Source organism: Lepidochelys olivacea (genome assembly GCF_965140295.1).
Source record: "Lepidochelys olivacea isolate rLepOli2 genome assembly, chromosome: 3".
In the NCBI taxonomy this organism is placed as follows: Eukaryota; Metazoa; Chordata; order Testudines; family Cheloniidae; genus Lepidochelys; species Lepidochelys olivacea.
Genome location: NC_140413.1, coordinates 159,596,467 through 159,623,848, shown reverse-complemented (window position 1 = coordinate 159,623,848; position 27,382 = coordinate 159,596,467). Strand labels below are relative to the sequence as shown.

The following is a 27,382-nucleotide window of genomic DNA, read 5'->3' as shown; positions in this document are numbered from 1 at the left end:
CCTATGGGTTAGTTTATTCTCTTTCTAAATAGAGACACAGACACACCCGCCACCCCTATATTGGGTCAAAAGGAACTTGTCAGAAATTTTCATTTTCTACACAGACCTTTCTCGGGAGAAAAGGGGTGAAGGATGGTGTTATCAGATCTCAGTAGTTTTCCTCTATTATTATAGGTTTGTTTTTATTTTCTTCTCCCTTCTATTCGTATAACAATATAGTATTTTGTAGTATAGTTATATACTAATTAGTAAGAACACATAGAAATTAGTATTAATTTAGAAATTAACATAATACCTCAGACTATTGAACCATCTAATCCAGTAGCCTGTCTTTGAGGTGGGCCAATACTGGATGATTTAAATGAAAAGTACAGCACCATACTTTCTTTGTAAAAATGTTTTGTATGAAACTGTTTATTAATTTTCTCAAATATTTGTTTTTTTTTTTTACAGAGTATATACTCATCCTCCTCCTCTTGTACTAACTGTTATGAATGCAGTTTGTATTCTACTGCAAAAGAAACCTAGTTGGGCAACAGCAAAGCTCCTCCTTGCAGATGCAGGATTCCTCAAGAAATTAGTTACCCTGGATAAAGATAATCTACCAGAAAAAGTAAAGTGATGGAATGGTGCCCAATAATTTATCTTCACTTCTTCTAGGATTCTTCAAAGGGTGTTGATTTTGTCTTACTAAAGACTGAATTTTGTATAACAACTTTGGGCCAGATTCAGTCCCGTGTTGCAGCCCCTTTATGCCACTGTGGCAGGATGAAGGGGCTACAAAGGGGGCAGAGGCAGAAACAACCGCTGCAGAATCCTACTGTCATGGGTAGGCTCTCTCTTCCCAGCATAGACCTGACATAAATACCTTTATGCTGGACTCCCTGGCAGCTCCAGAAGTATGGGCCATATCAGGGGCAGGATGGGAGGGTGAGGAAACAGGAAGTCATGAGCACACTGTGCTGTCTGCCAGTGTAATTGTCCATAGAGGGCTATTACAAACTGGCACAATTTAGATTAGCTCTTGGGCTGTTCTGAGTTGACATGAGGTCTGGGGACAGAACAGAGGAGGTGCATAAGTGGTTTAAAGCTTCCTTTCCCCTCAACTCAAGTGGTTTAGTGCTTAATGCAGAAATAGAGGAACACAGAATCTTCCCCTTTCTATCAATATGTAGAAAAGAATGAATGAGAGTAATGCTTTTAGAAAAAATTAAACCAGTAGTTTCTTTCCGTTTTGGCGCGCATGCTCCCCATATGTTTTTTTGGCCAGCAGCATCTGTTTGGGGCTGCACTACACCCTGAGCGTCCTTGTGGTCTCATACTGAGGGCAACAAAGGTGGAGGTGGTCCACCTGCAACTCATTTCCTTCTCACTGCCTGTGGCTGTAAGACAGAGCTTCCTAGTATCCATGACACATCTCTTTTTAGCTTATTATACTAGTTCTTTTGTACATATTAGTGTTAATTTAGGAAAAGATAGGATTAGTTGCCATTTGGCAAATTTTTTATACGATTTTGTTGTTTAGGAAGTTTTTAAATCTCACTTCCAATCACCAGAATTTTCTTCTTAATATCAAGGTTTAGGGGTGTTGTAATGATTTGGGGAACCTGCCTACATACAACTTCTGAATTCTGTTTGGTATTTTGAACTCAGTATACATCTGTATCAAATAACCCCCATTTTGTTTTCTAAGCACCATTGCATTTGTGAAAACTGTTCTGTGCCTTCACCTTGTGTGAGGCAAACACACAACCAGACTACCACTGCTTACTCAGCTACCAAGATTCAACCCTCCAACAGAGCCTGCAGTGACTCAGCACTCAGACATACTTTAGCAGCCTATCCCTGAGCAGGGCCTGGGTCAAATAACCGCAAGGCAAAGGTATTTTACTGATGGCATCAGATGTCAGGTTAGTCTGTGCTACAGCACTGCTCAGCCAGGAACCCTCCCACTGTCTCATAGGTTACAGACTCCCTCTGCGTCTAGCCTGCCCTTGGTGCAATTCCTATCCCAGCCTTACCTGAGCCTTGTTCCAGCTTGCTTCTGCCTTGCCCGTGCCCTGTCTGATTGCGCTCAAGCCCTGTTACTGACCCATTCCAGCCCTGCATCCACCTCCTGATCCCCTAGACCCTCAGATTGACTCCCACCCAGCTTCAATCTTTGGCCTGAATCGGGACTCCAGCTATAATCCTGATTTGGTTTATCTATGGACTCTGATCTCAGTTCTGAGCCACAGCCTCTCCCCAACTCAACCCAGACGCAACTCTGTGATGGTCTTCGATCCTTGTATCTGTTCTTGACCACCTCTCCAAACTACCAGGTCTGCCAGCCTCAAACCAGAGCCTGACACTTCGCAGGCTCTGTACCAGGTACTGGTGAGGACTCAGCTAGAATACTGTGTCTGCACTTTCAGAAATATGTGGACAAATTGGAGAGGGTCCAGAAGAGAGCAACAAAAACAATAAGTTTTAGAAAACTTGAACTGAGAGGAAAAGTTAAAAAAACTGGGCATGTTTTGTCTTGAGAAAAGACTGAGGAAGGACCAGATAACTGTCTTCAAATATGCTAAGGGCTGTTATAAAGAGAATTGTGATCTGTTGTTCTCATGTTCACTGAAGATAGGATAAGAAGTAATTTTCATCGAGGGAGATTTAAGTTAGATATAAGGAAAAACTTTTTAACTGTAAGGATAGTTAAGTAATGGAATAGACTACCAAGGGAGGTTGTGGAATCCCTATCATTGGATGTTTTTAAGAACTGGTTAAACAGATACCTGTCAGGGATGTCTAGGACTGCAGGGTCCTGCTTTGGCACAGTGGAATGGAGTAGATGACTTAAGGTCCCTTCGAGCTCTATATTTCTATGATACTATTCTATGATATAATTCTGTGTAAATCTAACTGAAGACAGTAAAATTACTATGGATTTACATCAATGAAAATGATCCTGCCCGAAGTATTTATAGTGGGTTTTTCTCCTCTTCACATAACTAAAAAATATTTTCCGTTGTCTTCTCCTTAAGCAACAAAGAACACTGTAATAGCTCTTCAAATCATTGTTCTAATATTTAACCTCTTTGGGTTTTTAGGTGTTTCTGCAATTGAAAAGATATGTAAGTTCACCTGACTTTAGACCATCAAAAGTGGGACTAGTGTCTATTGCCTGTTGCTCCATGTGTCACTGGATTTTAGCTTTAGATCACTACCATGAAATACAAAAGGTATCTTATTTAATAAAATTATCATTATTTCCAAAAACTCTTTTAATACAAGTTCCTATAAGAATATATTTGGTAGATCTTCTATTCTTAGAATATGATCTTTCATATACAAATGCATTCAACAATAACTGAAATTACCTATTTAAATTAGTAAGAACCTTCATGCAAAACAGTTTTTCTACTGGAATATTGATTCAGCCTCTTAAGCAAATACTTACCCATAATAAAGCTCATGGGCCAAGTTCTGTTAGTAATATCTGTGCAATCTATCTAAAAGCAGTAATCTCAAAATAGAAATGGTGAAAGTTAGTTTGCAAAACCCATGCTACTTATATTCCAGGAACTCAACTAGATGCCTTAGAGTACATGGAATAAAAAACAGAAATATTAAAATCTGTGCTGACTCAATCTCACTTCCATGTTATGCAAGCTGATAGAAACTGGGCATGATTAAAAAGCCAAATAAATTTTGAGTACCAATTTGTTCTTTACTATCTCTCATCATATATAAATCTTGCTACATCTATGACCATCCCTAGTGTCCTTCCCCGGATCTTTTCATTCTTGTCTTGTTGGGAGATCGAAGATTTAATAGCCCAGAAAACCAATCTTCTGTCTTTTTGAGGTTCTCTCTCTGGATCAGGATTGAGACATATTTGGAGGTGCTCATATTGTTCCTGTGATGTGGATAAAGAGAGATTTAGCCTTTCTTTCCTTCCCTAGGTCCTACCAGACACTTTTCACAACCAGTAAATTCACTTTTAAATACAAAAACGTATTTTAAAAATATTTTATAGAAATTCAATTTTAAGCAAGTTCTAGGTAAAATAGAAATAGGAATTTAACACTGGTTAAATAAGAGGGGCAAGATTCAGGTCCCAAGTACTTTTAGATCAGACAATGGACTTGTTTTCAGACCAGCTATAGACCCATGTACTTCCCCATGCAGATTGCTCATACGCTGCTTCTGTAAAAAAAGCAATCTACTAGCAATCTCAGACATAGGTTGCAACTTCAGAAGTGATTTTATTGTTACTTAAATCTAAATAAATAAGCCAAGTAAAAGAGTGCATCTTTCAAAATATAGGGTCCTGACTCCAGGTCCCACCCTGGAATATTGGTCTCCATAGCTCCAGCTGCAGAGAACCTGTGTGGTGTGAACTCTGCAAGATTTTGGGAGTGGGACACAAAAATTACACCTTATGATTCCCTTCAGGCCATTTTTGGGTGTGTGTTGCATACAGTCTGAGCCTTGAATTTAGCTGTAAGAGTGTTTTGCCCAGTATAGTTATGTTCTTGAATAAAATTCACATGGTATAAACAGTAGACTAGGGTAGTTTAATTTGTTACAGCATGTTAAGTTTGACTAAACTCAATATATATGATAACATAACTGATAATATTTAGGTCTGTCAAGTGATTAAAAAATTAATTGCGATTAATCGTGCTGTTAAACAATAGAATACCATTTATATAAATATTTTGGATGTTTTCCACATTTTCGAATATATTGATTTCAATTACAACACAGAGTACAAAGTGTACAGAGTTCACTTTATATTTATTATAAACATTTGCACTGTAAATATAAAAGTAGTATTTTTCAATTCACTTAACTCAAGTACTGTAGTGCAATCTCTTTGTCATGAAAAGAAAGCTCAAATAAATTTGTTAGTCTCTAAGGTGCCACAAGTACTCCTTTTCTTTTTGCGGATACAGATTAATATGGCTGCTACTCTGAAATTTGTCATGAAAGTTGAACTTATAAATGTAGCGTTATGTACAAAAATAATTGTATTAAAAATAAAACAATGTAAAACTTTAGAACCTACAAGTCCACTCAGTCCTACTTCTTGTTTAGCCACTTGCTCAAACAAGTTTGTTTACATTTGCAGAAGATAATGCTGCCTGTTTCTTGTTTACAATATCACCTGAAAGTGAGAACAGGCATTAGCATGGCACTGTTGTAGCCGGCGTCACAAGATATTTACCTGCCAGATGCGCTAAAGATTCGTATGTCCCTTCATGCTTCAGCCACTATTCCAGAAGACATACGTCCATGCTGATGATGGGTTCTGCTCAATAATGATCCAATTGCATGTTCATTTTCATCATCTGAGTCAGATGTCACCAGCAGAAGGTTCCTTTTCTTTTTTGGTGGTTTGGGTTCTCTAGTTTCCACATCAGAGTGTTGCTCTTTTAAGCCTTCTGAAAGCATGCCCCACATCCTGTCCTTCTCAGATTTTGGAAGGCACTTCAGATTCTTAAATCCTGGGTCAACTGCTGTAGCTATCTTTAGGAATCTCACATTGGTACCTTCTTTGCGTTTTGTCATATCTGCAGTGAAAGTGTTCTTAAAACGAACAACATACTGAGTCGTCATCCAAGACTGCTGTAACATGGAATATATGGAAGAATGCGGGTAAAGCAGAGAGCAAGAGACATACAATTCTCCCCCAGAGAGTTCAGTTACAAATTTAATTAGCGCATTATTTTTTTAATGAGCATCATCAGCATGGAAGCATGTCCTCTGGAATGGTGGCCAAAGCATGAAGGGACATATGAAAGTTTAGCATATCTGGCACAAAAATACTTTGTAATGCCGGCTACAAATGTGCCATGCAAATGTCTGTTCTCTCTTTCAGGTGACATTGTAAATAAGACGTGGGAAGCATTATCTCCCGTAAATATAAACAGATTTGTTTCTGTTAGTGATTGGCTGCACAAGAAGTAGGACTGAGTGGATTTGTAGACTCTAACATTTTATATTGGGGTTTTTTTGAGTGCAGTTATGTAACAAAAAAAAATCTACATTTCTAAGTTGCACTTTCATGATAAAGAGATTGCATTTTGGTACTTGTATGAGGTGAATTGAAAAATACTATTTCTTTTATCATTTTTACAGTGCAAATATTTGTAATAGTAATACAAAGTGAGCACTGTACACTTTGTGTTCTGTGTTGTACTTTAAATCTATATATTTGAAAATGTAGAAAATCATCCAAAATATTTAATACATTTCGATCAGTATTCTATTGTTCAACAGTGCAATTAATTGCGATTAAATCAACAGGCCTAACAATATTTCCATTATAGAAACAGATACATGGCGTGAAAAGAGTGTGTACAATATATTTATTGGGATTAAACATTTCAACAGTTATCACATAAGCACAGCACAATAATTCTGAATGTATATTCAGTGTCTGTGTAATACATACATATTCAAATACATACACAGAAGATGTAATACAAGCAGTCGGGTCCTGTCTTATCCCTTGAACTGTGTGAGGATCCCCAACCCTATTCTGAAGGCAGTTCCATTTCCATTGCACTCCATGGAAGACTGTCCATCCAGAGATCTGCATGGGTGGAGGGGACAGGCAGTTGAACAAGCCCAGCTCTAGGGAATGATGTGCATTGTCCATACACCAGGCCTCTGTTAATTTGACAGGAAAAGTAATATAGCCTCTAAATAAGGTATATTTAGGCATCTGCAACCAGGAAAATCCCTGACATTGCAGCTCCATTGGGTGCATGTTCCCAAGAAGCTGAGGTGAGGCACAAAGCCTGCCTACTGTCTAGTCCACGCCTACAATGAGTTTCAAAACCTGCCTCCCAATGAAACCATGTGAGAAGATCTTCATGAGGGAAAGTTTGTGGAATCTTCCTCTCAAGGCCCCTATTTGCGGAGATGTTAAGTATATGTACATGGAGAATGATAATTTTTTATTCCTTTTTCATTCTTTAATAATGTAATAAACCACCCTTTATTTAACAAATTGATGCTCAGAAGGGGGAATCTCACCACATATTGGTATGTAGCTAGAGGCAGGGAAACAGATGGAGCAGGAGGTGAAGTGGAGCATCCGGACCCAAATGGAGATTTAAATAGAGTGAATACGAATGAGGGAATAGAGCCAGGATGTAGGGAGGTTTAGGTAGAATGGTTATGGAGAGTTAGATGGGAGGTGAGGTGATGGTGTGGGAAGGAAGTTATTTGATAGGATTATCCTGGGGGCCAGGAGAAGGGTCAGATGGGGAAGTAAGAGAAGTGTATGGGCAGGTTAGATTAGGGTAATTGGAAGAAAAAGGAGTGGAGTGGGAGCAGCAGTTACCAGGGAATGAAAGTTGGACAAGCCTCTAGGATTCACATAAAATCAGGGAGCAAGGGTAGGAGCTAAGCAGAAGAGTTAGGAGTAGAACAGGACAGGTAGAAGTACCTGAGGAGACAGCCACTGACAGGAACACTTAGAGCTCTTTGCTTTCAGATCCTCACTGTGGTGAAGGGGATAACTACATTATCTTCTGACATTGCTCACAATTCAGAATTTGGCTTTTCATTTGAAATCCTCTTCCCTAAGTGTATGGAGTGCTTTGTCTTTATTTTCTGCCAGAGAATTACACCTTAGATCTTCAAAAGAAGATAAGTTAACTTTGGTCTGGGAGAACCAATGAATAAAATATTTCAAGTTACAGTCACATGACCATGGATTACAGTGCAAGAAGACATCATTGGATGTTTCCTCACATACCAAAAAGGTCACTCAAGTTTGTCTTCACGAAAAACTGCTGTCTTTGATCTCTCCACCATTAAGTTCCCATTCTTTGACCTCATATAATTTATCACTCAACCCCTTGCTCTCCAGTCTTGCCATGTAGACTTCCTCCAAACTTCAATCCATCAATATCCCTGATTTCTCATAAATGGTCAGCCCTGTCTGCTCCCTTTCCAGTTTTCAACTGTAAACTCATCAAGCTCACAATACACAACTGCTGTTTTAAGTTACCTTTCTCCAGTTCCATCTTGGATCTCCTCTATTGTAGCTTCTGACCTCTTCACGCTATTGAAACTACTACTCTTAAGGTTTCTAGTGACCTGTTCCTGCCCAAGTCTTGGAAACAATACTCCATCCTCCTAATCTTGGCATGATAATCACTCCCCTCCTGCTAGACATTCTTCCTTCCCTTGGTTTTTCTGATAGTCATCTCTCCATATGCCACTCATACTATTCCTTCAGCATCTCTTTCAATGGGTCAACCTCATCCCCTTTTACACTCCATATGCACATCCCACAGGGGTCTTTCCTCTGAATTCTCTCCTTGGCTGATCTCGTCCTCTTACATCTTAATCTACCATCTGTTTGCTGATGACTCTGAAATCTGCTTGTACATTCTTCGCAGCCTCCCTCCATCTAGACCCATGTCTCTGCAAGTCTGACATCTCCTCCTGGATCTCTTACCATTAGCTCAACCTTAACATGGCCAAAACTGAAATCCTTATTTTACCAAAAGGTCAGTTCCTCTTTCTGGCCTCTTGATATGTTACCCCCACATCTATTCATCCATCCATTGTACTCCCCCTTCTAATCCACATCAGGCTCAATTCTTGTCTTATCTTTAAGGCCCTATCCTAATTGTCTCTCCTATGACCCATTTTTACCATGATTACTTAGTTGCCAACTCTTACGATTTTATACTGAGTCCCCCAATATTTTGGAGTTTTTCCTTGAGGTGCCAATTCCAGGAGTCATTTAATTACCTGAGAATCTCAATTTTAATTTTTAAAGCATAAGACTCTAGCCCTCATGGTTGCAGAGAAAAGTTTGAAAATATAAACCCTAAAGACTCATAACAGAAAAAGCAAATAAAGAACTCCAAATCTATTTTAAAAATTTCAGAATTTTTAATACAATTGCCTGATTTTTGTTTTCCTGATGCATGTTTTGAGTATTTGGAGTTTGTATTCTATATATGTAAATATTTTCATTTATACTGAAAAAATAAGTATATCATAGAACTTACATTTGTGTTTGATTTTATACATGTCTTAAAATAGTATGAGAAATATGTGAACATTTTAGAGAAACAGTTATGCTTACCTTGAACTATCTGAATTAGAAGCCAAACAGATACTTTCATTGATCAATAACTTCTAATGTGTTTATTACAAACAATTGACATTTTACAGACTGAAAGAAAATATTAATCTATACAAGAGCTTTTCCTCAAATGTTCTGCATGTAAACCCCAGAAAGGCAGACAAAACAATCAAATGCAGCCAGTAATAAAACAAATCAAAAGGAGGCATATACCCATGAAAGAGCGTATGGAGGAATAGCACAGAGTTGCAATGAATATAATATAATTTATGCACAGAATGAAAGATTTGGGCAGTCACTTGTCTGATTTGGACATCCTTTTGATTCACTTTTAATATTGACTTTTCAGTCATGTTCGAAAGTACAGGTTGCCACATTTTCTATGACTTGAGCTAAATATATCATTATATAACTATACTATAAGATCCGACGTTTATTTTTCTTGGAGACCTTCAGTAATATGCACCTAGGTTAATAAACATGGCCTTATGATGTCAAGGTAGGTATTTGCTTATGTCTACAAGCTAAACAAAGAAGGTACAATGAAGAAGTGGGAAAATGTAGTTTATACTTGTCTAAGTCTGCATTAGGAAATAAGATGACCAGCAGATAGTTCTTTCATATCAGTACAAACATTAGCAACCAATACCATTACCAACCAACTGATAACCATTAGTATTTCAGTTAGCCTAACTTCGCACACCCAGTTTTGAAAATCTTTACCGGGGTGACTGCAGGAGAAAGGTGGGTGTTGGAAAAAGTCATTTTTCAGCTTTCTGAAAAATTCAAAAAAATGTAGGTGGTATTTAACACACTGTATACATTTTCTTCATTCAAAGTGAAGTGTAGCCTGTGATACATCTTTTTATCTAGTTGGTGAAGCCAAAACAAATCCGGGTTACTGAAGCTCAGGAAGTACTAAGACTTGCCCATCAAAAACTGGATGAAAAACAAAGAAGTTTGGCCTTGGTGAGACATTTCTCATTATTATATGTTATTGCTTAGTTATTGAAGCATGAAAATATTCATATTTTTCATAGACCCTACTAAAACTTGTACCAGTTATTTTTATTTTAAAAGCTTCTGAAGGGAGAGACACTTCTTTGCTAGAGAGTTGGGGCCCAGTCCTACAGTCCTAAGACCGTGGAACTCCTGTGTGATGTCTCATTTACTTCAATGGGAGTTTTACCTGCACTAGGACTGCAAGATCAGGCCTTTAATCAAACTTCAGCAAAGCTTAAAAAATAGTGATTTCTTCAGAGAAATAGCTTCCAATGCCTCCTGGTTTGCTTCATTCCTCTCAACCAACTACAGTTCAAATTTGGGACACTGACCTTTACTGTGGGAGGAGGACTTATTAATGCAGGAAGTGTTAAACAAGAGAAAAGTAATCAATAGTAATAAATAACCCCAAAAGAACAATTTCAGTACCAAGGGAAAATGTTGCTCCAAAACATAGGAAAGGCCCACTTGAAAATGAATAGAAATTTGTGTTGTGCCTATACTTCAGAGAGGGTGAAGACTAGAGGTGACTTAGCCTCAAAATTGCTGTGATCATTTGCCATTCGTGGATTGACATCTTATTGTCAGACAGTGAATAATGAGAAGACTAAATTTTAGAGCAATGCAATGTGAAACAACTCTCAGTTACTGCAATGTAAGCTCTTACTTTCTTAAATAAGCTCAAGCCTGTTACATCGGTAGCACATGTAGTAATAGAAGCAATGAAGTAGGTCTCTTAAGTCTGATAAATGGCAGGCAGGCAGGCGCCCCTCAGTCAAAATAAAAAATAAAAACCTTGATCTATTGTCTGCCAATCGATTATTAGATTGAAGAACATGAACAGAATTTAGAGGCAAGCTATCAAGAGAGCATAGCCCAGAGAGAAATGCTAGCAACTCGAAAGCAACTGGCAACTCAGCGTCTACAGCGAGTATCGATATTAAGTACAGCTCTGGCGGATGAGATGGTATTGCCTTTCATTTTTTGTATTGTCCACTTTTTGGCCTCAGAGCATTCAAGCATAAAAGCGTCATTTTTACTTCATTTACATTTTTCAGGGGTGGGAAGCTGCCTCCCCTTTTCGCATAGTGCTTCCCCTCTCCCACGTTACCGTATGGCTTACCATGCTGTTGTGGCCTTTTATGCTGGCCTGTCAAGTTTAATAACTAGATCCCAGCCCTGGGCAGAAGAAGAGGAGAAGTGCCTTTCTGAGGATTATTCTTGCCCAGTAAAAAACAACCTTCCCACCTTTCAACAGCTGCACCTTAGTTTCCTCCCTCTAGCAGGTACAACAGTATTTCCAATCCCTTGTACTGCAAGGCAGAAAGAGGCCTCCCCTATTATGACTTGTTCTGCAGGGCAGGAGGAAGTCTTCCCTATCATGACTAGTCAGTATTGAGGTGCTTCAGTAATGATTCCTTTCCTTGGTCCAGAGTTGCAACTGTCACTTCAATTACACTCCCAATTTCTATTCCACATAATTGTAAACAGTAAACTTTGATACATTTAAAAACAGTTACATTTTTATTGTAAATGATATTTCATTTGGATGTGTTAGGAGCGATGGAAAGAATCAGTTAATAACCTGGACAAAAGGCTGCAAGGTATTATGGGTGATGCCCTTGTTTCAGCAGCATGCATTATCTACAGCGGCGTGTTATCAGCAGGATATCGTCAGCAGCTAATAAACGAATGTCTGAGATTGTGTAATGAGAACATCGTTCCTGTGTCTCCAAATTATTCCCTAATAACAGCTATGACAGAAAAAAATGAGGTAATAACATGAGCAGATGGTGAGGGGCACAGCTGACTTTTTTACATCAAAATCAGGACTTCCCCCTTTCAGAACACTTGATTCCAAACCCGATTTACTAAGAGTAAAATGCAGAGGTCCAAGTATTTTACTGAGATTATTTACAATCAAGATTGTTGTGTTTTGTTGCATCGCATTGTGTATGTCTTTATATATAGTTAATTGTAAGCATTGTATCCATGCAATAACAAGGATTGTCAAAAATGTAAAAATATTCAAATATTGAAAATTGAAACTTTTCTAGGTCAGTAAATGGCAAAATGAAGGTTTGCCTCTCGACCAGTACTCCATTGAGAATGCTATCCTTGTTAAGACTGGACAGCGATGGCCTTTACTAATTGATCCACAGAAACAGGCTTACAAATGGATTTGTCAAATGGAAGGTGACAAGCTACGACAAATCCATGCTTCTGATTCCAGTTACCTAAGAACTTTGGAAAATGCCATGCAAATTGGAGACTCCATTCTGCTACAGGTAGTATGGTTTAATTTTGTGGGGGTGTCGCAGGGCAACGACTCACCCGCGCAGCACCTCTTGTTGGTTGTCCTGGGAATTAGCTCTTCCGGCCAGGAGCACCCTCTGCAGGCCGGTGTCTTGCCTGTCACTGGCCCGAGTCCCTCGCAGACCCCAGTGCCCTCCTCATCAGGGTTCCACCCCAGCAGTAACCCACAATCTGAGTCTCCCCACCCAGGGGAACCCCTATCCCCCTCCTTGCCTCAGTGGCTACTGCCAGTCACCATCTAGCCCCCTCTCACTGGGGCAGACTGAAGTCTGTAAAAGCCACTCATCATTGGCAAGGGAGGTTTGAACCTGCTGCCTATCTCTGGGCTGCCCCAGTACCCTTTTATAGGCCTTTCACTAGGCCTGCATCCTGGGGCTTTGCTAGGCTGGAGCTCCCCAGCTCCCTCTGTCCTTGCCCAGCACTGCTCCACTTCAGGTACCCTGCTAGTACCTTTTGTGTGTCCTTAACTAGGCCTGCAGCCTGGGGGTTTGCTCAGCTGGAGCTCCCTCTGCCCTTCCCCCGCACTGGTCCACCATAGGTACCCTTCTTAGCTGCCTAGGCAGCCAGCTCCTTCTCCCTCTAGGAAGCTAGAGAGAGTATCTATCCTCTTCTGGCCCACAGCCCTCTTATAGGGGCCAGCTGGGCCCTCATTGCACTGGCTACAGCTGTGGCTGCTTTCCCAATCAGCCCAGCTTTTCCCCTGGTACAGCCCTCTCCCGGGCCTGTTTTAAGCCCATCAGGGCCGGAGCAGGGTAACCATCCCACCACAGGGGCGTTCTGAGTTAATAACAAGGAAAAAAATTCCCATCAGAAAACTATACATGTAAGAAGAATAGAGTGCATTTGAATGTTAATTTCCCTTGTCAAAGGTGTAAGAGTAGGAGAGCAATGGAAGTGATGGAACTACTTTGTAGTTTTATTTATTTAAATTTAATAATAAACATCTGTCTAAAGCTCTAGGAACCTGATTCTCCTCACTGACACTGATGTAAATTAGTAGTAACTCCAGTGATGTCAATGGAGTTGCACTGCGTTAAAACTGGTGTGGAGAACAGGCCATAAGCACTGACAGTTTCTCCATAAAACCACATACATACAAGAAAATCTCAGTCAGCTACATGGACTGCTATGGGATCAGAATGCCAGAGCCATCTGCATTGAGGACTTATGCCTCTGCATTAGCTCTGTGTCCTTGCCATCCCCACACTTCCATTTCTAGGCAGCATGATTCCAATGGAGTATCACTGACAGGGCATCTCTAGTACCCACAGTTCCTGGGTCCCTCTTTAAGGGGAGTTCCAGGCTGGGCACAGAGGATATGAATATCCTTCCAGAAATTAAATGTAACGATAAAACCCAAGGTGTATATCTGATTTTGAGCTCACAAAGCTAAATAATTATTTAAGCTTATTAATTAACCATAATGATTGCAATGTAGACAATATATTTATGGGTTTTAGGATCTTACTGAAACTTTGGATTCAAATTTAAAGCCAATCTTAAGAAAGGAAATCTACAGTAGAGGAGGTAAAGACTTCATCAGGATTGGAGATGCTGAAACTGAATACAACCACAACTTTAGGTAACTGTCCTCATTAGTGACAATTGTTCTAACTACTATTGTATTAAATTGTACTATATATTAAATTACACTCTCAAAATGTATTTTAAGAACATTATTAAGGTAGCAAAGTAAAGTTAGAAAATGCAAGAATTAAGGTTGCCTGTGCAATCTTAATTCAACTCCTTTGTGCGTATCCATTGTGATACTGTATTGATTTATATGATCACATATTATTTTTTCCTCAGGACCCCTGCTTCATTCAATAAGAGCATGGATAGTGCTCATTTAATGAGTAGCTATTCAATACTTTGTTTTCTCTTTGTTGTTGAATGTGTGCCACATGCCTTATTTACTGCACAGTATAAACTCTGCTTTGAAGACAAAATTATTAGTTTCTTCATGGTCTTTTCTGTGATGCTTATCATTAAGGTATGCGATTGCTTCACAAACATTAAATAATTCATTTTCACAACACCTCCATGAAAATGAATTGTATTGTCCCCATTTTACAGAAGGGGTATTGAGGCACAGAGACATTAAGGTCAAAAGTATCCACTAATTTTGGGTGCCTAATCTGAGACACCTAGGCCCTGATTTATCAGAGTGTTAAACTTAAGACCAGCTTTCTGTTGAAAGCTTGACTCTTAAGTCGGGGTGAGCAAACTTTTTGGCCTGAGGGCCACATTGGGGTTGCAAAACTATATGGAGGGCCGGGTAGGGAAGACTGTGCCTCCCCAGACAGCCTGGCCCCCGCCCCCTATCCGCCCCCTCCCACTTCCCGCCCCACATCTATCCAACCACCCCCTGCAGCATGTCTGAAGCCGCGCCACCTGGCCGGAGCCAGACACACTGCCGCTCTGCCCTGCAGGAGCATGCAGCCCAGAGTGCTGCCTGCGCGGTGGCATAGCGCGGTGGCATAAGGGAGGGAGGATGGTGGGGAAGGGGCCAGGGGCTAGCCTCCCTGGCAGGGAGCTCAAGGGCCAGGCAGGATGGTCTCACGGGCCGGATGTGGCCCAGGGGCTATAGTTTGCCCACCTCTGCTCTAAGTATTCTAAAATCCACATGATTACTAGGATTGCCATGAAATTTGATGTTCCTCATGGGGCACAGAGTTCTGTTAGTGATCCAGAATTGGGGCCATTTGACCAAGTTGTTCCCAAGATACAGCCCCCAGAAAACACATTCTGACACTTTTTGTTCACAGGTAGAGATCAAACCAGGGCTCAGATCATCATACTAGTGTTACACTCAAGGATTATCTCAACAGAGTGCATGGCACCCACCAGCCTTTTGGGGAAAATATTATTTGAAATAGAGTTTGTTTCTCCAGTTAGGCACGTGCCAAGCAGTTCTAAGGCTCATGAACGTATTTACACTCCTAATGGCTCACACTGCACATGTGACGAGAGAGAGGCTAACTACAGTATCTGGAAAATTACTTCTGTGTCACAGGACCTGTGTGGCTCTGAGTTCTGTTATTGAATCTGAGCATTGCCCCAGGCACTGAGGGTATATCTTCACTGCAATGAAATACCTGTGGCTGGCCCGTGCCAGCTGACACAGGCTCGTGGGTTGCAGAGCTCGGGCTAAGGGGCTGTTTAATTGCAGTGTAGATGGTTGGCCTAGGGCTGGAGCTCAGGCTTTGGGACCCTATGAGGTGTGGGGATCACCTCTACACCACAGATAAACAGCCCCTTAGCCTGAGCTCTGCAAGTCCAAGTCAGCTGGCATGGTCCAGCCATAAGTTTTTAATTGCAGTATAGACATATCCTGAGAGTTTAAATCTGGTCCAGATTTGTAAAGTGAATACAGGAGAATATTCAGAGGCGATAAAACTATTTTTGGAAAAGAAAACAAACTGCACAAGCAAATGCTTGTTGGGAGGGGAGGGTGATTAGAGGTGAAGGTGTAGGTAATAATGGGGGAGGGGAGGTTGACGATCTGGTGATGAGGATTGGGCAATGATGCCAATTAGGGGGAGCAGGGGAGGGCAGAGCTCCCCCCTTCCAGTTTCATACAGGAGGTGTGCAAGCTCCCTAGTGGAGCTCTTAACTACAGAACAGCATTAGTGTGAAATGTAAGTTCTGAAAAGGAGAGGTGCCCCTGGGGCAGGGAGGCAGTATTTTGTTTACAGAGACAGGGTGATTAAGGTAAGAAAGGGATGGTGATTTAGCCTTTAACTTAGTATCATGGTTAAAGTTGCTCCCTCCCCCCCAACCACCACCAAAATCTGAAATGGTGCCTGTCAAGGTTCTTTCCCCACTCTGAATTCTAGGGTACAGATGTGGGGACCTGCATGAAAGACCCCCTAAGCTTATTCTTACCAGCTTAGGTTAAAAACTTCCTCAGGGTACAAACTTTGCCTTGTCCTTGAACCCTATGCTGCCACCACCAAGCATGTTAAACAAAGAACAGGGAAAGAGCCCACTTGGAGACATCTTCCCCCGAAAATATCCCCCCAAGCCCTACACCCCTTTCCTGGGGAAGGTTGGTAAAAATCCTCACCAATTTGCATTGGTGAACGCAGACCCAAACCCTTGGATCTTAAGAACAATGAAAAAGCAATCAGGATCTTAAAAGAAGAATTTTAATTAAAGAAAAAGTAAACAAATAACCTCTGTAAAATCGGGATGGTGAATACCTTACCTAGAGAATCCCTCTAGGCAAAACCTTAAGTTACAAAAAGACACAAAAACAGGAATATACATTCCATTCAGCACAACCTATTTTACCAGCCATTTAACAAAAGGAAATCTAACACATTTCTAGCTAGATTACTTACTCACTTAACAGAAGTTCTAAGGAGTTATGAAGAGCATTCCTGATCTGTTCCCGGCAAAAGCATCCCACAGACAGACAGACTGACCCTTTGTTCCCTCTGCCAGCTTTGAAAGTAACTTGTCTCCTCTTTGGTCATTCTGGTCAGGTGCCAGGGAGTTTATCCTAGCTTGTTAACCCTTTACAGGTGAAAGGGTTTTGCCTCTGGCCAGGAGGGATTTTACAGTTCTGTATACAGAAAGGTGGTTACCCTTCCCTTCATATTTATGACAGTGCCCCTGGGATTGGAGGAGGGGTGGGACACTGGGAAGGAGGATAGGGGCAGGGACACCTGTCAGCCCCACATTCTCTCCCATATGTGTGCCAAAATCTGGAACCCCCCCAATCCATCTACAGGGGTATGACCCTTTCTCTGCCCCTCCACATGTGAGCCAGCTTCTGGAGGAGGCTTGCCTATTTGGAGAGTGAGATGTTCTGAGCTGCTTTCCCTACCCACCATGTGAGCTGGGATCTGGGGTTCCCTGCCCATGTGTGGGGTTTGACCTCCCTTCCATGTCCCCCTCGTGAGCCAGGTTCTGGAGGGGGCTAGTTGTTCTGGAGGTGCTTGAGCCCCATTTTCTATTCCCATCAGGTGATCTGGGATACCTTGCCCTTCTAAGGGGATCTGAGCCCCTCTCCCTAACCCCCACGTATGAACCAGAACCTGAGAAAGCCTTGCCTCTGTGGATGGGGAGCTTAAAACAGACATGCTGCTCAGAGCATGCCCCCCGAAATACAGTGCTGATACTGGGGTGAGGAACTGAGAACAGTTTGCTTGATGCATATCAGAAACTCTCCAGCACTGGGGGGGCAGGAAGGGAACACCCATTGACATTGAGGGGGGGATCATACTTCTCAGAGCTATTGTTTTAGCCTGTATTTATCTGCATTGGTAATTCTTTCAACTGAGAATCTCACTTAACATCCCTCTGAGCCTGCTGTAATGCTGATGGATGTGTAATTTCATACAATATTATAAAGAAGTGTTAGCTCTTCTTCAGTTAAGGTTGGGAAGCCCTTCCTGTGTAAAGCACAACTCTTCTAAATGCTCTGAAACCTGCATGTTTACACAGTTTTTCTTGAAATTTGCTATGCTTCATGTCAGTTTAGGGGGTAGGGTTAGCTATGCAAAAGTAGGTCATTTCAGCAAGATACAGCGCCCAGGGAAAAAATAGCATTTCACTAAGTTCACATTCTAGCAACTTTGAAGTTTGAAACCTACCATGAGTAGAAATCTGAGAATGAACAGTAAACATTTGAGAAAAATCTGCCTCAGTCAAAGTGTGTTTTTGATTTGTTTTTTGAGAAGTACAATCTGAATACAGAATATTCAGAAGGCACAAGAACTATTTTTGAAAAGAAAATAAATTACACGTATGAATGTGCACTGGGACTGTAGGGGTGGTTAAGGGGCAAGATAGGTGGTAATTGGGAGGGGCTGTGGGGGTGTGCCATGAAGGATGCAAGTATCCTGGAGAGGAGGATAAATAGGAATGGGTTGTAGGAGAGGGAAGAGAACCTGGGGGGCTCAGGTAAGGGAGAGAGGGTAAGGATTAGAGGGAATGGGAGGGGAAAAAGAGAATTGGAGAATGAGGTTGGGGGAGACTTTCTGCCCTGAATTCTCTCCTTCCGTATAAGTGATAGGATCTGGAGGAGCCCTGCCCCTGTGCAGGGGTCTGAGCCCCTCTCCTTACCTGCTGTGTGATCTGGGGAACACTGCTCCTCTTGGTCTGTTTGAGCTTCTTGACTGGCTCCTCCATGGGAGGTCAGGGGGGGAGGAGGAACTGAAGGTAACAGATTTAAACATCTGAAATCCAGAAAATGAATAGTTAAGTTACACATCACTGATATGTGTGGGTGGAGCTGGTGAAAGTGTATGGGAGATGGGCTCAGTTTGGAGAAGGGGCAGACTGGGTGGACCTGAGGCATGGCTGGGGAAGCCTGACTGAAGTAGGTGCAGGAGTCCCATCTGCAGGTGGGCAATGGAAGTGAGGTGCTAGTTGAGTGTGCATCTGTGGCTTCATAAGCAAGGTAGTGTGGGGCCCTCCAGTAAAGTGCTGCCTGTGATATTTTTAGTCAGCAGCACAGGGCAGGAGTCAGCAAGGAGCAACTTCTTACATGTTAATGGCTTCTGCCGTGCTAATTAATGGCTGAATGGGATGGGAAGGAGAGGGGGAACTGGAAATGTTGGCAGAGGGCTATATGTTCCAGGGAATGGTGGGGGATCAAGAGATGGAGAAGGATAGAGACATACCAGATTTCTCTCTCACGCTTGAAGCTACTGTAACAACCAAGTAATAAAACTATTGAGGGTTTAGCACATAGATATGGGTGAGATTTTTCTCATCAGCTCTGTTAGCAAATACACACTGGCAAAATTTCAAAGCATGACCATTATCCCCATTCCTCTCTAATAAAATGTTAGGATGGGGGAGGAGCACTTAGGAATTATGTACCAATCATGTCGTCTAGTGGAAAAACCACTTGTCTGGGGGACTATTCCTGGCTCAGCCACTGGCCTGCTGGGCAAGTCACTTCAACTTTCTGTACCTCAGTTTCCACATGTAAAATGGGGTTAATGATGTAAAGTTCTACTGCTGAAAAGCACTGTATAGAAGCTAGGAATTGATCTGTACTTAAAAGTGAGGTTGACATAGCTACATTGATCAGCGGTGTGAAAAAACACACCCCAACATAGCTATGCTGGCCTAACACCCGGTGTAGATACAGCTGTGTTGATGGAAGAATGCTTTTGTCAACATGGCTAACTTTGTTAGGGGAGGTGGTGTCCCTATACCAACAGAAAAATCCCTTCCATCAATGCAGGCTGCATCTACAATATGCAGTTATGCCAGCATAGCTACAATGATATAGTTATGCCGGTATTGTCTCCATATATCTATCCTATATCTTTTATTACCTAGCCACAGAAACATATCAACTGCAAACCTAAGTGAGAACTACAAATGCCTAAATGAGCACTAACTCAGGGGTTCTCAAACTTCATTGCACCATGACCCCCTTCTGACAACAAAAATTACTACACGATCCCAGAGGCGGGGATTGAAGCCTGAGCCCGCCACCCAGGGCTGAAGCCCTCCGGCTTCAGCTTTGACCCCAGGCAGTGGAGCTCAGGCTTTGGGCCCCAGCAAGTCTAAGCCTGGTGACCCCATTAAAACGGGGTTGAGACCCACTTTGTGGTCCCAGCCCACAGTTTGAGAACCGCTGCACTAACTCCTACAAACCAACATTTCTCTTTTTCTGTTTAAAAAAGAACTAGGAAGCTAAATGGCAAAAAAACTCCAGTAAGGCAGAGTTAAAGTTGCCTGGTGATAGCTTGTGCCCTTCCACAACACTGAGTTCAGCAAAACTCAAATTTTTGAAAACCAGGAATACAGAATTAAGATAAACACCCACACAACCTTAACTCTGCCCTCTTTGAGTGAGACCCCCACAAGATCCATAACTCACATATTTGCACTCTCTCTTTGCATTGTAATGGACAGGAGCAAACTGCGCTTCCCTATGTTCAAACTATGAGCCTACTCCCCCAACAGAATACCATACTTGTAAAATTTAACAATCACTTTATACCCTTTTACAGCCCCTTCACACTTACACACAGGTCACCACCTAAACTTATACTTTCTCCTGCGCATCATGAAATCCAGACTTCTCTCATATCCCCCTCACTATGACAGTACCCATGGTAAGAAGACCCCAGTACTCTCTACTGAGACAGACTACACAATTCTGTACTGAAATGATGCAGACTGGACTATCAAGGTACACATGCATCTCTTTCCTTTGATAACACAAATGGAGGGGGACTCAGAACCAGATCTCCTCATATCACAATCACAGCTCTTTCAAGTTGCTCCAACTTATTCCACCTCTATTCAGTACAGTTACACCTAACACAGAGAATGCAGCTGGAGTGCATTCAGATAACTGCTAGTAGCTATTGCTAGTTCCAGTGAGGGCAGAGTTAAGTTTGCGAGGGCATTTACCATAATTCTATATTTCTGTGTTTTCAGAAGTTTTAGTTTTGCTGAACTCAATATTCTGGAAAGGGCACAAGCTATCAACAGGCGACCTTAATTTAATATAGCATTTTATATGTTCAAAGCACAGATTCCTTTGACTTCAGTGGCAGCTGTGAGTGCTCTGCACTTCTACAGATTTGACCATAAGCTCTCAAGTCAGGCACCCATAAAGTGAAGAACACCCAGTTAGTGGTCACCTGTGAAAAGTTTCATTTAAGTGAAATGATTAGCATAATATAGGAATTCTGTAGCAGGAGCAGGGACAGCATTCAACTGTCTTAACCATAAGACCATCCTTTCTCTTCCTGAAATCCATAAGGTCATTCACCATGCAACTTCCTATTACTGCAGCAAATGGGGCAGAGGTCACACAGACAGCAGCATCCTTCACTACACAACCTGTATTCCGTCCCTAGAGCAGGCCCACATGAGTTATCAATGAGTTTTGACCCTTTAAATCCACTGCATAGACTTCTGCACCTTGAGCTAATGGAATAACTTACAGCAGTAGTAAATTGTCAGCCTTTATGTGGCCCAGAACAAGAAGAGGAAACTTTTCCAGTAGGATTCACAGATATTTGATGACATCAGAGGAATAGTGAGACTTGGTGTTGTGGGTGTGGGACCCCCTGCATCCTCACCAGTCCACAGTTTGTACTGCTTACACAGTCTTCCCCGTTTGAGGCACACATGGGATTTCTACAAACAAAAAGGTACTTTTTCATCTCCTTCCCCTGCAAGAGACAGAGTCAGAGTGAAAGAAAAAGACAAATGTGGTCAGTCTCTTAGGAGGTCTTTTGGTCACCCCTTTGGGATTCAGTTTATCTGAATGTGTAGTGTCCTTAATCAGGGGGTAGGGTCACACAGGGACAGGTTGCTCGTGTGGTATCTACAGTTCATGCCCCAGTCTGCCATGGGGTGGAGTAAAACAGCTTTATGGTGGCTGACTCCTCATTGGGGAGCACCTGACAATCTGGATACCTTTTCCATTTACCTCAGTCCTGGCTGTGGGACACCTCCCATTCCTACCCCTATTTAACAGGGATAAAGCTGGGGCTAGGGCAGGAGAAGAGAAATAGCTGATTTTCTGGAGAAAAAAAATAGAGCAACCCTGAGGCCGTTCTGACTTGTAGTGGGAGTCAAACCAACTCCCAGACAAGATCAAGAGGACATAAAAGTGGTGTGTAGCCATCTTTTCTGCCCCCTCACCTCACCTCACTCCACCCCTTTTGGTTCTGCAAGGGTCTAACCCAATACCCAATTTATTTTTAAAGTGTTCTTAGTGTTGCTGAAAGATGCCAGATTAAAAGCGCTAGACAAGAAACATTTGATACTCAAATCCTGTTGTGATGGATGCCCTCATAATATACTTCTTTAGATAGATTTTCATTCACAGAACATGTAAAGCGTGGTCAAAGAAAGCACTGCCTTCTCTCACCTCAACTTGCCAATGTGCTTCATGCCTAACCTGAAGTTCAAATTAAAAGAAAATGTATGAGTAAGATATGTTGATATATGCATTACTACTTATTCCCTTAACACTTAAAATGCTTTGTGGTTTCAGATTATACATAACGACGCAAAAAGCCAACCCCCATTTTCTCCCTGCAGTTTGTAATGTGGTCACAATGATCAACTTCACTGTAACATTCCAAGGTTTGCAGGACCAACTGTTGTCCACTGTAGTAATTCATGAAACACCCAAATTAGAGCAACAACGTTGTAAATTATTGCAGAGTATCTCTGCTGACCAAATCACACTCCGAGAGCTGGAACAAAAGTCACTTAAACTGCTCCAGAAAACAGAAGGTAAGCAACAATGTTACAGAAATTGAGGACACACTGCATCTGTTTGAGGAAAGTATAGAACAAAATTGCTTAATATGCTATACAGTAATGTGATAGTGAACATGGATAATTTCTTAATGTGCCTTGCAAACAATAAACTTCTGCTTCAGTTTCTTCTATTAATTCTTGTGTGTGAAATTATCAGGTAACTTTATTTCTGTGAATTTATTTTCATTACAATTTATGTAAAGTATGAAGATAAATATAAATTATACAGCAAGACAATAAATTCCATATAAAAGCAAATAATGTGAAGTACAATACTAACATCAGTTAGGTTTTGTGTGAAACTTTGTTTTTGTTTTTTGGGGTTTTTTTAAACTAACTTTATTAATACAAATACACTTTATGAAGTAATCTCCATAAAATACAGCATGGCTTATTTTTTAAAAATGTGTTAATTTGTCTGCTGCATTCTAGCTCACAAATTTTCAATTTGAATAAAACCTTTTTTACATTTTAGGACACATATTAGATGACCAGGACCTCATTGACAACTTAAAAAGAACAAAAGTTACTTCAAAAGAGATTTTTGAGCGTGTTGAAGCATCAGCAAAAACAGAGGCCACAATTGAAAAAACACGTAAAAGCTATCTCCCTATTGCAACTCGAGGTGCTGTGCTCTACTTTGTAGTGGCAGATCTTATTAAGATAAACTATATGTACCAGTTTTCATTAGAGTGGTTCCATAAAATCTTTGTAGAATCTATGGATTCTGTGAATAAACTGCAAAGTCAAAATTCTCTGTCAGATTCAACTTCTTCTGTATGTGGAACAGTACGAGCCCTTAGCCGGCAGAGAAGAAAGCATTCCACCCAAGAGCACTGGGAAGAATGTGAGAATGAGACAGACAGCTTTAACAGGCATCTTAAAGATATAATTGACATGTTGACGAATAATGTTTATAAGGTGAGGTGTCACCAAAATACAATACAGTTACTTACACATGAATCTTCTTAATTACTATAAGAAGCTTTGTGTCTGAAGTTATGTCTACACTATGAGCTATGGGTGTGATTCTCTTGCTTGTGGACGCATACTGCTAGCGTGAGTATAAACAGCAGTGTACCCACAATAACTTGGGAAGCCGCAGCAGAAGCACGGCTCAGTTGTGCTGAGTATGGCCTCCTCTGTATGTACCCATATGTACTCAGCATGGTTCAGCTGTGCCTCCATTGCCTCTACCAGTGCTACTGTGGCCACACTGCTATTTATATTTATACTAGCAGTATTCAAGCAGGAGAATCACAGCCCTAGTTTGTAGAGTAGACGTTGCTTTAAATATCTCCTTTGTGTGTTTTCCAAGTATATTACACTATTAGTATTGACACACACCTTTCCCCCTCTACAGACAGTTTCTTCTGCCCTCTTCACTGAAAACCAGCTCTGCTTCTCTTTCCTGCTCTGCACTAAGATCATGCAGAATAACTGCGGTGAAAATCAAGCCCAAGACGAACTTGGATTCCTACCTGAGAATGAGTGGAACTTCTTCCTCTACTCCAGCATGTTGGCAAATATTATGGATACACAATCAGAGTTTGAAAATTATGGTAAATAAAGCTCCTATCCTTCAGTTATACTTATACAACCCCACTGAAATTAAAGGGGCCTCATGAGTGTAACTAAGAGCAGAATTAGATACCTTTAAAGAAACACAGATGAGGTAATAAACATATATATTTAAATGTCTTTCTTGCCTCTGCTGTTAATAATACTTCTACTCTGTTACAGTGAAATCACTGGAGTTTCTCTGGTTTTACATCATATAACTGAGAATAGAATTTGGCCCTTATAACAGTAGAACTGAAAAGTTTGAAAAATCTCATCAAATGTTCAATAGAAAGCCTGTTATTGTTGTTGTTTGTTTTTCCTTCTTGAACTGGGTTTGACTGTAAATCTTGACTAATCTGCTTATATCCAATTTCACTTTCTGATTCTCATGCACTACGATAATTCTGTTGTGTGATAGATTGCAAATATTTCAGGAAAGTATTTAAATACAAAAAACATACTTGCATTTTTATAAACCATGAAAATATTTAATTAACAGGATTTTTGTAAAATATAAGCCTTTTATTGTTATGTTTAATATAAAACCTAAAATTTGGGTCTGAACTGCATGACACAGTGCCATTGTAACAACATTTCTTCTTTGAGTAGTGTTCCTATGGGTTCTCCACTTCTGGTGCACATGTGCCCCATATGCCTTTGATCAGAGATCTTCAGTAGTAGTGCCCATTCGGCCTGAGCATGCACTCCAGACATCCTCATACCAAGGTATGAAGATATCTGTAGAGCTGTGTGGACAAACTGTCTTCAGTTCCTTCTCAGTTGCCCTTCAGCCTGAGACAGAGCGTTGAGCATGCCCATTTCAATAGTTAAGTATAGTTATTCTTTTGTTTCTTTAGTTTCATCTAGTTCATAGTATTTAGTTTTTGTGGTTCTGTTGTTTGTTGTTTTCTCCCTTTATTTTTCCCCACTTCAAGGGTTCTTATATATATTGGCATTTTTTTATATACCAGGATCCTCAGGTTTTAAATGTTTTCCCTCATGCCGGGAAGCTCTCTTAGTCAGTGATGAGTCTCTTTCCACAGATTAAAGAACCCACCACAGTATGGGATTTGAACTTTTTCCTCAATTCCCTTATGAGATGTTTCTTTTGAGCCATTAGCTACATGCTCTTTATTTCACCTATGCATTGAAACAGCATTCTTGGTGGCTGACACTTGTGCCTCCAAGGAACAGAGAAATGAGGGCATTAATGGCAGAGTCTCCCTTTACAAAGTGTTTCAAGGGAAAAGTTTTGTTATGACTACATCCCAAATTTCCATCTCAAGTGTCTTCTGAATTCAATATTAATCTTGTCATTCATCTCCCAGTTGTTCTCCAAAAGCCACATCAGACCAGGGAGGAAGCTACCTTCCATACCTTGGATATCAGAAGGGTATTACCTTTCTGTCTAGACAGAACAAATCTATTTAGAGAGTCTCCAAGACTGTTTCTATCCAAGACTCTCAAAGTGGACCTCTGGATGATTTATTTCATGTTACAAATCTATCAACATCTAATCTCCTTCTAGGATGCTAGCTCATTCTACAAAGTCTCAGTTTACTTCTGTGGCATTACTCAAAGATGTTCCAGTTGTTGAAATTTGAAAAGCTACAACTTGGACTTCACTGCATATTTTTTCTAAACACTGTGCTTTGGTTCATGCCTCTAGCTCAGATGCTGCAGCTGGCTGTGCAGTTCTGTCCTTCAGTATTAGACTTAACTCTGAAGCTCCCTCCTCTTTTCAGGGATACTGCTCAGAAGTCACCTGAAGTGGAGTACCCATAGAGACACTACTCAGAGAAGAAGGAGAGGTTACTTTGTGCAGTAAAAGGAGTTCTTTGGGATGCGTCTTTCTATAGGTGCTCCACTCCCCAGCCTCCTTACCCTCTGCCTCAGCATTTCCTTTTGCAGAACTTTGTGGTAGAGTAGGAACAGAGAGTAATTCACCTGCACAGCTCTATGTATCTTTAGTATTGGGCTCAGGGATATCTGGAACAGATCCATGGGCCGAATGGACACTGCTACCAAAAATCTCCAATCAAAGGCAAATGCGGTGCATCTGCACCTGAAATGGAGCGCCCATAGGGGAACACATCTCAAAGAACTCCAGATACTGCACAGAGTAAATAACCTCTCATTCGAATTAAACAGCATTAACGTTGGTAAAATAGTGTAATAGTAATGTAACAATGCTGTTTTAACATCCAAAAAGCATAAAGAGTGATCTTTCTACAATCTCCTTTATATTATCAGTTCATGATCAAACTTAAGTGAACAGACCATAGTTACTTTTTTTGCATCAATTAATTTTACTTGTATGACATGTGGATGAAAATCTAAGAAGCAAAGGATGAATGTGTTCTAATCCTATAATTCTTGTTCCTTAGGTTCATATATGTTTAATAAAACTCCTCATCTCTGGATTACTGAATCTATGTGGAAGGAATGTCAGTACATAAGCACTCACATGCAACCTTTCAATCTCTTGTGTGACTCCCTTGCATCAAATTCCCAACAGTGGAGTTCTTTCCTAAACAGTGGTAACTTATATTATTTACTTAGCACACGTTACAAGCCAACATCATCACAACAAGGTACAAGTTCATAATTTTACTTTATTTTGTTTAAAACTTTAAATAATCTTGGGTAAGGAGTCATGTATCCTCAACTGTGCCTAGTAAATCTATATACAGTGTTGTAGCTGTCAGTACCAGGATATTAGAGAAACAAGGTGGGTGAGGTAATATCTTTTGTTGGACCAACTTCTGTTGATGAGAGAGAGGAGCTTTCAATCTTACAAAGAGCTCCCAGACCTGAAGAAAAGCTCTGTATAAGCTCGAAAGCTCGTCTCTTTCACCAACAGAAGTTGGTCTAATAAAAGATATTACCTCACTGAACTTGTCTGTCTCTCTAATATCCTAGTACTGACTTAGCTACAACAACACTGCATATAGATTTGTTAGTCACCTCTACCGCGTAGTAAAGCTGTATGTCAATCAAGAGGTTTATGATGACTTTATAAACCAGGAAAGTAACATTTATAAGGCTCTGATTCAGGAAGATACTTCAGGCTTGTTTACACACACAAATTGTACCACTTTGATTCTACCAATTTAGTTAGTGGTACAACCTTTG

At 40.9% G+C, this 27,382-nt stretch overlaps 1 protein-coding gene across 1 annotated transcript in view; it reads left to right on the top strand.

Annotated features, from left to right (window-relative positions):
- Positions 1 to 27,382, top strand: part of DNAH14 (dynein axonemal heavy chain 14) — a 476,940-nt gene that overhangs the window by 373,627 nt on the left and 75,931 nt on the right. Inside the window, exons 68-78 of the mRNA XM_084624945.1 lie at positions 454 to 613; positions 3,090 to 3,221; positions 9,977 to 10,072; positions 10,932 to 11,072; positions 11,664 to 11,879; positions 12,163 to 12,393; positions 13,882 to 14,003; positions 22,413 to 22,657; positions 23,160 to 23,605; positions 24,048 to 24,246; positions 26,635 to 26,841. Coding sequence (XP_084481071.1) covers positions 454 to 613; positions 3,090 to 3,221; positions 9,977 to 10,072; positions 10,932 to 11,072; positions 11,664 to 11,879; positions 12,163 to 12,393; positions 13,882 to 14,003; positions 22,413 to 22,657; positions 23,160 to 23,605; positions 24,048 to 24,246; positions 26,635 to 26,841 — 2,195 coding nt within the window. The remainder of the gene's footprint in view (positions 1 to 453; positions 614 to 3,089; positions 3,222 to 9,976; positions 10,073 to 10,931; positions 11,073 to 11,663; positions 11,880 to 12,162; positions 12,394 to 13,881; positions 14,004 to 22,412; positions 22,658 to 23,159; positions 23,606 to 24,047; positions 24,247 to 26,634; positions 26,842 to 27,382) is intronic.